This window comes from Salmo salar, chromosome 13 (genome assembly GCF_965601325.2).
Source record: "Salmo salar chromosome 13, fSalSal1, whole genome shotgun sequence".
NCBI classification, from domain to species: domain Eukaryota; kingdom Metazoa; phylum Chordata; class Actinopteri; order Salmoniformes; family Salmonidae; genus Salmo; species Salmo salar.
The window spans coordinates 86,317,119-86,330,163 of NC_138303.1; the positions used below are offsets into that span (position 1 = coordinate 86,317,119).

The 13,045-nt window shown below is 42.3% G+C and overlaps 1 protein-coding gene across 5 annotated transcripts in view; it reads left to right on the forward strand.

Annotated features, from left to right (window-relative positions):
• The first annotated feature begins 11,329 nt into the window (after positions 1-11,329).
• Positions 11,330-13,045, forward strand: part of LOC106567833 (platelet-activating factor acetylhydrolase IB subunit alpha2) — a 31,035-nt gene continuing 29,319 nt past the window's right edge. Inside the window, exons 1-2 of one of the 5 annotated variants that reach the window (XM_014137605.3) lie at positions 11,330-11,856; positions 12,344-12,425. In XM_014137605.3, the coding sequence (XP_013993080.1) occupies positions 12,345-12,425 (81 nt within the window). In that variant the 5' untranslated portion in view covers positions 11,330-11,856; position 12,344. The remainder of the gene's footprint in view (positions 11,857-12,343; positions 12,426-13,045) is intronic. The other 4 variants (XM_014137607.3, XM_014137604.3, XM_045692293.2 and 1 more) reach the window with 4 other exon arrangements.

Genomic DNA, 13,045 nt, shown 5'->3' on the forward strand with positions numbered 1-13,045 from the left:
CTGTTGTAAAACATGTTTGAGTAAAACCTGTTTTTGTCCCCCCAAAACTGTGCAAAGTATTAATACTGCTGGCCTGCCTTTACTTGTATCCAAGACTTGATGCAATTAGGATATGTCAAAACTGTCTACTGCTGCTCAAACGTCTTTGTTTTCATAAAAAAATAGGCTACTGAGGCAAAATCATCTTGAAAGTTTTCCGTTTTCTTCCCCCGTCATTTGCGCAGAGGCAACGCATTAAGCATAGCCTACCAATGCTGCCCTACAAAGTGAAACAGAAAAATGGCTTCAAAGTTGTTTTGCTAGCCAGCCAAATATATTGTAGGTAGATCATTGATAATGCAAAGATGTATCATCTTATTATGTAGTCATTTGTATTCATATCAATCATAACCACTGATTTGACCTATGACCCATAAAATGCAGATACTGCAATCTGCCTTTGAATGACCTTAAACAACTACACTGAACAAAAATATAAACTCAACATGTAAAGTGTTGGTCGAAAAAAAGCACAAAAAGCTTATTTCTTAAACATTTTGTGAACAAATGTGTTTACCTCCCTGTTACTAAGTATTTCTCCATTGCCAAGATATTCTATCCACCTGACAAGTGTGGCATATCAAGAAACCGATGACCATTACACAGGTGCACCTTGTTCTGGGGACAATAAAAGGCCACTCTAAAACGTACAGTTTTGTCACACAACACAATGCCACGGATGTCTCAAGTTTTGAGGGAGCGTGCAATTGGCATGCTGACTGCAGGAATGTCCACCAGAGCTGTTGCCAGATAATTGAATGTTAATTTCTCTACCATAAGGCGCCTCCAACGTCGTTTTAGACAATATGGCAGTATGTCCAACCGGCCTCACAACCACAGACTACGTGTATGGCGTCGTGTGGGCAAGTGGTTTGCTGATGGTGGTGGTGGTGGGGTTATGGTATGGGCAGGCATAAGCTACAGACAATGAACATTATATCGATGGAAATTTGAATACATAGAAATACTGTGACAAGATCCTGAGGCCCATTGTGAGACCCATTTTTTTAAGGTACTGTATCTGTGACCAACAGATGCATATCTGTATTCACAGTCATGTGAAATCCATAGATTAGGGCTTAAAGATTTATTTCAATTGACAGATTTCCTCATATGAACTGTATATCAGTAAAGTCTTTGAAATTGTTGCTTGTTGCGCTTATATTTTTGTTTAGTATATATGGGTAATGCAAAGGCAAAGTGCAGTATTTACAATCTAAACGTATTTCCCCAGCTTGTTGTTATTCTGTTTGATGGAAACAGTTTGAGAGTTCTAACTACATTCCAACTGTATTTAATGGTTTTATGTAGTAATGTTTTCATGTTTTGAATGATGTATTGTAGTAGCAACCCTCAAACATGTATACTGTAGTTAGACCTAAAGTGTATTTGGAAAGTTTTCAGACCCCTTCACTTTTTCCACATTTTGTTACATTACAGCCATGTTCTAAAATTGATTAAATCGATTTTTTCCCTCACCAATCTACACACAATATCCCATGATGACAAAGCAAAAACAGTTTGTTTTTTTGGGGGGGGGGGGGGGGAAGAAAAAAAAGAAATCAGTCACATTTACATAAGTATTCAGACCCTTTACTCAGTACTATGTTGAAGCACCTTTGGCAGCGATTACAGCCTCGAGTCTTCTTGGTTATGATGCTGCAAGCTTGATACACCTGTATTTGGGGAGTTTCTCCCATTCTTCTCTGCAGATCCTCTCAAGCTCTGTCGGGTTGGATGGTGCGCAGCTATTTTCAGGTCTCTCCAGAGATGTTCGATTTGGTTCAAGTCCAGGCTCTGGCTGGGCCACTCAAGGACATTCAGAGACTTGTCCCGATGCCACTCCTGCGTTGTCTTGGCTGTGTGCTTAGGGTCGTTGTCCTGTTGGAAGGTGAACCTTCACCCAAGTCTGAGGTCCTGAGCCCTCTGGAACAGGTTTTCATTAAGGATCTCTCTTTGCTCTGTTCATCCTTCCCTAGATCCTGACTAGTCTCCCAGTCCTTATCGCTGAAAAACAACCCCACAGCATGATGCTGCCACCACCATGGTTCACCGTAGGTTTCTTCCAGACGTGATGCTTGGCATTCCTGCCAAAGATTTCAATCTTGGTTTCCTCAGACCAGAGAATCCTTTAGGTGCCTTTTGGCAAACTCCAAGCGGGCTGTCATGTGCTGTTTACTGTGGAGTGGCTTCTGTCTGGCCACTCTACCATAATGGCCTGATTGATGGAGGGCTACAGAGATGGTTGTCCTTCTGGAAGGTTCTGCCATCTCCACTGAGGAACTCTAGAGCTCTGTCAGAGTGACCATCGGGTTCTTGGTCACCTCCCTGACCAAGGCCCTTCTCCCCCGATTGCTCAGTTTGGCCAGGCGGCCAGCTCTAGGAACAGTCTTGGTGGTTCCAAACTTCTTCCAATGTAGAATGATGGAGGCCACTGTGTTCTGGGGACCTTCAATGCTGCAGAATGTTTTTGGTACCCTTCCCGAGAAGTGCCTCGACACAATCCTGTCTTGGAGCTTTACGGACAATTCCTTCAACCTCATGGCTTGGTTTCTGCTCTGACATGCACTGTCAAATGTGGGACCTTATGTAGACCGATGTGTGCCTTTCCAAATCATGTCCAATCAATTGAATTTACGACAAGTGGGTTCCAATCAAGTTGTAGAAACATCTCAAGAATGATTACATTTACATTTACATTTAAGTCATTTAGCAGACGCTCTTATCCAGAGCGACTTACAAATTGGTGCATTCACCTTATGATATCCAGTGGAACAACCACTTTACAATAGTGCATCTAAATATTTTAAGTGGGGGGGGGGGGGGGTTAGAAGGATTACTTTATCCTATCCTAGGTATTCCTTAAAGAGGTGGGGTTTCAGGTGTCTTCGGAAGGTGGTGATTGACTCCGCTGTCCTGGCGTCGTGAGGGAGCTTGTTCCACCATTGGGGTGCCAGAGCAGCGAACAGTTTTGACTGGGCTGAGCGGGAACTGTGCTTCCTCAGAGGTAGGGGGGCCAGCAGGCCAGAGGTGGATGAACGCAGTGCCCTTGTTTGGGTGTAGGGCCTGATCAGAGCCTGAAGGTATGGAGGTGCCGTTCCCTTCACAGCTCCGTAGGCAAGCACCATGGTCTTGTAGCGGATGCGAGCTTCAACTGGAAGCCAGTGGAGAGAGCGGAGGAGCGGGGTGACGTGAGAGAACTTGGGAAGGTTGAACACCAGACGGGCTGCGGCGTTCTGGATGAGTTGTAGGGGTTTAATGGCACAGGCAGGGAGCCCAGCCAACAGCGAGTTGCAGTAATCCAGACGGGAGATGACAAGTGCCTGGATTAGGACCTGCGCCGCTTCCTGTGTGAGGCAGGGTCATACTCTGCGAATGTTGTAGAGCATGAACCTACAGGATCGGGTCACCGCCTTGATGTTAGTGGAGAACGACAGGGTGTTGTCCAGGATCACGCCAAGGTTCTTAGCACTCTGGGAGGAGGACACAAGGGAGTTGTCAACCGTGATGGCGAGATCATGGAACGGGCAGTCCTTCCCCCGGAGGAAGAGCAGCTCCGCCTTGCTGAGGTTCAGCTTGAGGTGGTGATCCGTCAATGATCAATGGAAAAAGGATGCACCTGAGCTCAATTTCAAGTCTCATAGCAAAGGGTCTGAATGCTTATGTAAATAAGGTATTTCTGTTTAAAAAATATATATATAAATTTGCAAACATTTCTAAAAAGCGGTATTCACTTTGTCATGGGATATTGTGTGTAGACTGATGAGGTAAAAAACATTGAATCAATTTTAGAATAAGGCTGTAATGAAACAAAATGTGGAAAAAATCAAGGGGTCTGAATACTTTCCGAATGCACTATATATGCCATTGTAGACTGCCATTTGATACAATAAAGATGTTGAAATTACGATATCACTGGAGTTATTGCAAATCAATTTGTACCACTTGTGTAGCCTACCTGGAGCTGGCAAACCAATGTAATAAATAGCCTATAAGTTTATTGTTGTAGTAGCCTTGTGTTATTGTGCAATTAATAACGGCCATGTTTAGGAAATTCAATTGGAAATTCTCAAAGCTCTATTGCAATTGCCGATCAGTTGTTAGAATGTATTAGATTGATGATAACAGTAGTCAGATTAGGCTACAGGTAAAACAAATACAAAAAAATCAACAATGGTTGTTGTTGACTAGCATATTCAGTTATATACAGTACCAGTCAAAAGTTTGGACACACCTACTCATTCAAGGGTTTTTCTTTATTTTTACTATTTTCTACATTATAAAATAATAGTGAAGACATCAAAACTATGAAATAACACGTATGGAATCATGTAGTAGGAAAATAAGTGTTCAACAAATCAAAATATATTTTATATTTGAGATTCTTCAAAGTAGCAACCCTTTGCCTTGATGATAGCTTTGCACACTCTTGGTATTCTCTCAACCAGCTTTATGAGTTAGTCACCTGGAATGCATTTCAAGTAACAAGTGTACCTTGTTAAATGTTAATCTGTGGAATTTCTTTCCTTCTTAATGCGTTTGAGCCAATCAGTTGTGTTGTGACAAGGTACTTTAAGACATGAAGGTCAGTCAATCCGGAAAAGTTTCTCAAGTGCAGTCATAAAAAACATCAAGAGCTATGATGAAACTGGCTCTCATGAGGACTGCCACAGGAAAGGAAGACCCAGAGTTACCTCTGCTGCAGAGGATAAGTTCATTAGAGTTACCAGCCTCAGAAATTGCAGCCCAAATAAATAGTTCACAGAGTTCAAGTAACAGACACATCTCAACATCAACTGTTCAGAGGAGACTGTGTGAATTAGGCCTTCGTGGTCGAATTGCTGCAAATAAACCACTACTAAAGGACACCAATAAGAAGAAGGGACTTGCTTGGGCCAAGAAACACGAGCAATGGACATTAGACCAGTGGAAATCTGTCCTTTGGTGTGATGAGTCCAAATTGAGATTTTTGGTTCCAACCGCCATCTTTGTGAGACGCAGAGTAGGTGAACTGATCCGCATGTGTGGTTCCCATCGCGAAGCATGGAGGAGGTGTGATGGTGTGGGGATGCTTTGCTGGTGACACTGTCAGTGATTTATTTAGAATTCAAGGCACATTTAACCAGCATGGCTACCACAGAACTTTGCAGCGATACGTCATCCCATCTGGTTTGCGCTTAGTGGGACTATCATTTGTTTTTCAACAGGACAATGACCCAAAACACACCTCCGGTCTGTGTAAGGGCTATTTGACCAGGAAGGAGAGTGATGGAGTGCTGCATCAGATGACCTGGCCTCCACAATCACCCAACCTCAACCCAATTGAGATGGTTTGGGATGAGTTTGACTGCAGAGTGAATGAAAAGCAGGCAACAAGTGGTCAGCAAATGTGGGAACTCCTTCAAGACTGTTGGAAAAGCATTCCTCATGAAGTTGGCTGAAAGAATGCCAAGAGTGTGCAAAGCTGTCATCAAGGCAAAGGGTGGCTACTTTGAAGAATCTCAAATCTCAAATATATTTTGATTTGTTTAACACTGTTTTGGTTACTACATGATTCCATATGTGATATTTCATAGTTTTGATGTCTTCACTGTAAATCTACAATGTAGAAAATAGTAAAAATAAAGAAAAACCCTTGAATGAGTAGGTGTGTCCAAACTTTTGACTGGTACTGTACACAGTATTAATATTTTATTCAGTGATTGAAATGATGACCCCATCCTCAGTAGCCTATTCTAGAAGGCTACTGGGAAACACAACCACTTCTTACCTCTTAATCGCATCGCTATTCATATTGTATAAATTAGTCTGTCAATTTGAACTAAGCAAGCTGCTAAGTCGTTCAGTTTACATCTTGCCTACATCTTGTCTAGGCTACTGTAGACTATCTGAAATGAAATGTAGGCCTATTAGGGGCTATTGGCTACCTGCTTTTAAGCAAACCATGGCAAAATTGAATTAAAATCATAAACCAAAATTTTTGCATGTAGCCAAAGCCTATTGAAATGATGAGTCAATCTCGTAAATGGGCCATTTGTAGTTTTAACATTTGGAACATAATAACAGCACAATTGCCAGAAAATAGCCTAACATTCGTTTTTTACAGTGGGGGAAAAAGTATTTGATCCCCTGCTGATTTTGTACGTTTGCCCAGTGACAAAGAAAGGATCGGTCTATAATTGTAATGGTAGGTTTATTTGAACAGTGAGAGACAGAATAACAACAAAAATATCCAGAAGAACGCATGTCAAAAATGTTATAAATTGATTTGCATTTTAATGAGGGAAATAAGTATTTGACCCCCTCTCAATCAGAAAGATTTATGGCTCCCAGGTGTCTTTTATACAGGTAACGAGCTGAGATTAGGAGCACACTCTTAAAGGGAGTGCTCCTAACTGCAGCTTGTTACCTGTAAAAAAGACACCAGTCCACAGAAGCAATCAATCAATCAGATTCCAAACTCTCCACCATGGCCAAGACCAAAGAGCTCTCCAAGGATGTCAGTGACAAGATTGTAGTCCTACACAAGGCTGGAATGGGCTACAAGACCATCGCCAAGCAGCTTGGTGAGAAGGTGACAACATTTGGTGTGAGTATTCGCAAATGGAAGAAACACAAAAGAACTGTCAATATCCCTCAGCCTGGGGCTCCATGCAAGATCTCACCTCGTGGAGTTGCAATGATCATGAGAACGGTGAGGAATCAGCCCAGAACTACACGGGAGGATCTTGTCAATGATCTCAAGGCAGCTGGGACCATAGTCACCAAGAAAACAATTGGTAACACACTACACCGTGAAGGACTGAAATCTTGCAGCGCCCGCAAGGTCCCCCTGCTCAAGAATACATATACATGTCCGTCTGAAGTTTGCCAATGAACATCTGAATGACTTAGAGGACATCTGGTGAAAGTGTTATGGTCAGATGAGACCAAAATGGAGCTCTTTGACATCAACTCAATTCGCCGTTTTTGGAGGAGGAGGAATGCTGCCTATGACTGTCACAGTATCCACAGAAAATGGTGGCCCTCCTCGGCCGGGCGGCGCTCGGCGGTCGTCGTCGCCGGTCTACTAGCTGCCACCGATCTATGTTTCTGTGTTCGTTGTGTTTTGTCTGTCTAGGTCCGCACCTGTTTCCTTTTCTGTCATTAGTGGGGGGGTATTTAGTTTGTTCCTTTGGGGTTGTGTTTTGTGCGGGATTATTTGTTTGTCAGCGGGCAGTGGGGTTGTACGTTGTGTTTTTTCTCCAGCGTTTTTATATTGGAGTATTGATTCTAGCCGGGCTGCGCCCCGTGCGTATTTTTTCCTCTTTATTGGAATACCTGTTTCCCTTTTGGGGTTTTGTGCGATCCCTGTGCTTTTGATACACCTAGTGTGTTGGGTGTCAATAAACTTCGGCCTACCGAACAATCGTATCCTGCATTTGACTCTGCTCCTTCCTCCTGCCCTACATATCCGTGACAATGACCCCAAGAACACCATCTCCACCGTCTAACATGGAGGTGGAAACATCATGCTTTGGGGGAGTTTTTCTGCTAAGGGGACAGAACAACTTCACCGCATCAAAGGGACGATGGACGGGGCCATGTACTGTCAAATCTTGGGTGAGAACCTCCTTCCCTCAGCCAGGGCATTGAAAATGGGTCGTGGATGGGTATTCCAGCATGACAATGATCCAAAACACATGGCCAAGGCAACAAAGGAGTGGCTCAAGAAGAAGCACATTAAGGTCCTGGAGTGGCCTAGCCAGTCTCCAGACCTTAATCCCATAGAAAATCTGTGGAGGGAGCTGAAGGTTCGAGTTGCCAAACGTCAGCCTCGAAACCTTAATGACTTGGAGAAGATCTGCAAAGAGGAGTGGGACAAAATCCCTCCTGAGATATGTGCAAACCTGGTGGCCAACTACAAGTAAACGTCTGACCTCTGTGATTGCCAACAAGGGTTTTGCCACCAAGTATTAAGTCATGTTTTGCAGAGGGGTCAAATACTTATTTCCCTCATTGAAATGCAAATCATTTTATAACATTTTTGACATGCGTTTTTCTGGATTTTTTTGGTTGTTATTCTGTCTCTCACTGTTCAAATAAACCTACTATTAAAATTATAGACTGATCATTTCTTTGTAAGTGGGCAAACGTACAAAATCAGCAGGGGATCAAATACTTTTTCCCCCCACTGTATGTTCATCCAAGTGTTTCTTGCTAATAGATTTCGAGATCCTCTGTCCAACTTTCATCACTCAAACTCTCCTGTCGGATTTTTCTACAGTTATTCACATGCCTAACAAGCTGCCCACTCAAGAAAAAGCTTCATACTATAACCAGTGCCTGCAACCTGGTTCAGGTTATCAGTCAACCTACCAGGGTAGTTACAAACAGCACAGTAATGAAATCATCAACATGTATTGATCACATCTTTACTGATGCTGCTGAAATGTGCTTGACAGCAGTATCCAGATCCATCGGATGTGGTGATCACAATATAGTAGCCATATCTAGTAAAATCAAAGTTCCAAAGGATGGGCCTAATAAAGTGTAGAGGTCATACAATACGTTTTGTAGGGATTCTTATGTTGTCGATGAAAATAATATTTGTTGGTCTGTGGTGTGTAATGAGGAGGAAACAGACCTTGCACTTGACACATTTATGAAATTGCTTATTCCAGTTACTAATAAGCATACACGCATTAAGAATATGACTGTAAAAACTGTTAAATCCCCATTGGTTGATGAGGAATTGAAAAATGGTATGGTTGAGATGGATGAGGCAAAAGGAATGGCAAATAAGTCTGGCTGCAAAACCAATTGGCAAATGTACTGCAAATTGAGAAATCATGTGACTAAACTGAATAAAAAAAATATACTACACTATCAAACAAAGATAAATTATATAAAGAACGATAGTAAAAAGATTTGAAGCACCTTCAATGAAATTTTGGGAAAAAAGGCTAATTCAGTTCCATCATTCATTGAATCAGATGACTCATTCATCACAAAACCGACTGATATTGCTAACTTCTTTAATAATTTTTTCATTGGCAAGATTAGCAAACGTAGGCATGACATGCCAGCAACATACGCTGACACTACACATCCAAGTATATCTGACCAAATTATGAAAGACAAGTATTGTAATTTTGAATTCCGTATAGTGAGTGTGGAAGAGGTGAAAAAATGATTGTTGTCTATCAACAATGACAAGCCAACGGGGTCTGACAACTTGGATGGAAAATCACTGAGAATAATAGCGGACGATATTGACACTCCTATTTCCCATATTTTCAAAGTAAGCATTCTAGAAAGTGTGTGCCCTCAGGCTTGGAGGGAAGCAAAAGTCACCTAAGTAAAGCCCCCTTTACTGGCTCAAATAGTCGACCAATCAGCCTGTTACCAACGCTTAGTAAAGTTTTTGAAAAAATTGTGTTTGACCAGATACAATGCTATTTTACAGTAAACAAATTGACAACAGACTTTCAGCACGTTTATAGGGTAGGACATTCAACAAGCACAGCACTTACACAAATGACTGATGATTGGCTGAGAGAAATTGATGATAAAACATTTGTGGGGGGGGGGGGGTTTGTTAGACTTCAGTGTGGCTTTTGACATTATCGATCATAGTCTGCTGCTGGAAAAACAAATGTGTTATGGCTTTACACCCCTTGTTATATTGTGGAAAAAGAGTTACCTGCCTAACAGAACACAGAGGGTGTTATTTTAGGGAAGCCTCTCCCACAAAATCCAGGTAGAATCAGGAATTCCCCAGGGCAGCAGTCTAGGTCCCATCCTTTTTTCAATCTTTACTAACGACATGCCCCTGGCTTTGAGTAAAGCCAGAGTTTCTATGTATACGGATGACTCAAAAATATACACGTCAGCTATTACAGCGACTGAAATGACTGAAACACTTAACAAAGAGCATTATCAACAAGGCAGATCTTACAGGCTCTAGTTTTGTCGCACCTGGACTACTGTTCAATCGTGTGGTCAGGTGCCACAAAGTGGGACTTAGGAAAATTGCAATTGGCTCAGAACAGGGTAGCACAGCTGGCCCTTGGATGTACCAGTGAGCAAACATTAAAAATATGCATGTCAATCTCTCCTGTCTCAAAGTGGAGGAGAGATTGACTTCGTCACTACTTGTATTTGTGAGAGGTACTCTCATGTTTAAAGCACCAGGCAAGTCAGTTAAGAACAAATTCTTATTTTCAGTGACTCCCTAGAAACAACTGCCTTGTTCAGGGGCAGAACAACAGATTTTTACCTTGTCAGCTTGGGGATTCGATCTTGCAACTTTTCGGTTACTAGTTCAACACTCTAACCACTAGGCTACCTGCCACACCAGCACACAGATCAGACACCCATGCATGCCCCACAAGACATGCCACCAGAGGTCTATTCACAGTCCCCAAGTCCAGAACAGATGATGGGAGGTGCACAGTACTACATAGAATCATAACTACATGGAACTCTGTTCCACATCAGGTAACTCATGCAAGCAGTATAATCAGATTTAAAAAACAGATAAAAATACACCTTATGGAACAGCGGGGACTGTGAAACAACACAAACATAGGCACAGACACATGCATACACACACGATAACATACGCACTATACCCACACGTACACATAGATTTTGTGTTGTAGATAATGTGGTAGTGGAATAGGGGCCTAAGTGTAAAATCTGTTATGAATGTATTGTAATGTTTTTAAAATTGCCTTAATTTTGTCGGACCCCAGGAAGAGTAGCTGCTGCCTTGACACCAGCTAAATGGGATCCATAATAAATACAAATACATGCGCAAAGGGGATTTATTTACAATTATAAACTGGGTGGTTCGAGCCCTGACTGGGTGGTTCGAGCCCCTCCCCTTAGCGTTTGTCATATACCATACCACCTTCAGGCCATATTGCTTAATTATAAACCTGGTTCGAGCCCTGAATGCTGATTGGCTGAAAGCCGTAGTATATCAGAACATATAGCACAGGTATGACAAAACATTACTTTTTACTGTTGGAATTACTTTGGTAACCAGTTTATTATAGCAATAAGGAATCCCGGTGTTTGCGGTATATGGCCAATATCCCATGGCTAACGTCTGCGTTGGCCATATACCATACCCCCTAAATGATCTAGCGAGCTTAATAAGGGTGAACTATCTTTTATCTTGCCACATATTCAAATTCCTTTATTACGTCATGTTATAGCTTGCAATAATTAATATTTTGAGGAAACACGAATTTTCGTTGTGAGAAGTCGTTAGAAGTTATTCTGATATTCCTTCTTAATTGGCTCGATAACTTATGAGGAAAAGTTTTATTTGTATAAATATGGTTACTCATCTCTTGCTGTGAAAAAAAATGTGGCTAGTTTCAGGTCTTTTGTGCACATTTTCTGTCGTAATTGGGCTAGAAATTTTAGCTTGACCTGGCAACCCTGCTGGAGAGAGAAAGAGAGGGAGCAAAAAAAGGAAACGTCGGATGCTGAAGAGCGGGAGGTTGGGTCGACTCGACCGATAAGTTTCACATTTAGAGCAATCTCTGAGACATTTATTTTGCAGATAGTTGATTGTTAGAGTAACAGAGAAGCTATATCGTAGTTCTTTATTGACAGGAAACGAGGAGCTAATTTATTAGGGTGAGTTGCTAGCCAGCTAACGTTAGCTTGCTAGCATCCAAGCGCGAGATCAGAATCTGCACCGACGCACTATCATCATTGGATGCAAAACATCGGAGCCGTGCAGCCTCCGTGCGCGAGGAAATATTCTGGTTATATTGACAAGAACTAGCCATCATCGGAAGCTTCCAGGTACAAGGGGTAGGGTACGGCGGTTTCACGGGCTGACTGACTCGCGGGCTTGCCTTGTGTGTTGGTCGGGAGAGACAACAGCGACAGTCCGCAGTTATTAACGCTGCTTCTTTGGTCGTCTAGCATGGCCCTTTCATAATTTCATCATTCAAACTCAAATTAAGCTTGCTGAACTGCTAGCGCCAAGGACAGTGGGTTGTTGTTATCAGTAGATACGATGTGTGCGAAATTCCAGCGCTTTCGCTTCATTGCCCTCGCCTCAGTGTTGACATTAGATTCTCCCGACCATCGCACCCCTGGCTGTCTGTGAGGCCTCCCAGCAAGCAATGTTGTCTCTCACCACCCACTCTGCACAAACTGAAAGCTAGAAGCTAGCCTCAACAACTTTCTGTCAATAAAAACCTACCAGGTGTTATTCTCCAGGACATATTAATGGACATATTATTTTTATTGTGTGTGTGTTGTAACGTTAATTCCTCTGTGATGTGTGTGATAGGATGAGTGGCGATGAGATGAACCCAGCAGCAGTGGCCCAGGCAGTGGAGGATATACAGGGAGACGACCGCTGGATGTCCCAGGTTAGTCGACCCTACTGCCTCTGTCTAACTACACCATACTGTCCTGTCAGTGACTGACCCGAAGGACTCTGACTCTGAAACCTAAGGTCACTGATTCATGGTAATACATGTGTGTGTGTAGAAAACATAGAGAGAACCTAACATGGATGGAACACAGAATCATGTCCATCTTAAATTCAATCTCCATCTCCACCAGTATGTAACAAATCAAATTGTAGTTGTTACATGCGCCAAATACAACAGGTGTAGACTTAACTGTGAAATGCTTGCTTACTAGCCCTTCCCAACGATGCAGAGTTAAAAAAATAATAATGAAAAGAAATATAGTAACACAAGGAATAAAATACCCAAGAATGGAGCTACACTATATATACAAAAGTATGTGGATACCACTTCAAATTAGTGGATTTGGCCATTGTAGCCACACCTGTTGCAGACAGGTGTTTAAAATCGAGCACACAACCATGCAATCTCCATAGACAAACATTGGCAGTAGAACGTCCTTACTGAAGAGCTCAGTGACTGAACGTGGCACCGTCATAGGATGCCACCTTTCCAACAAGTCAGTTTTCAAATTTCTGCTCAACTAGAACTGCCCCGGTCAACTGCATGTGCTGTTA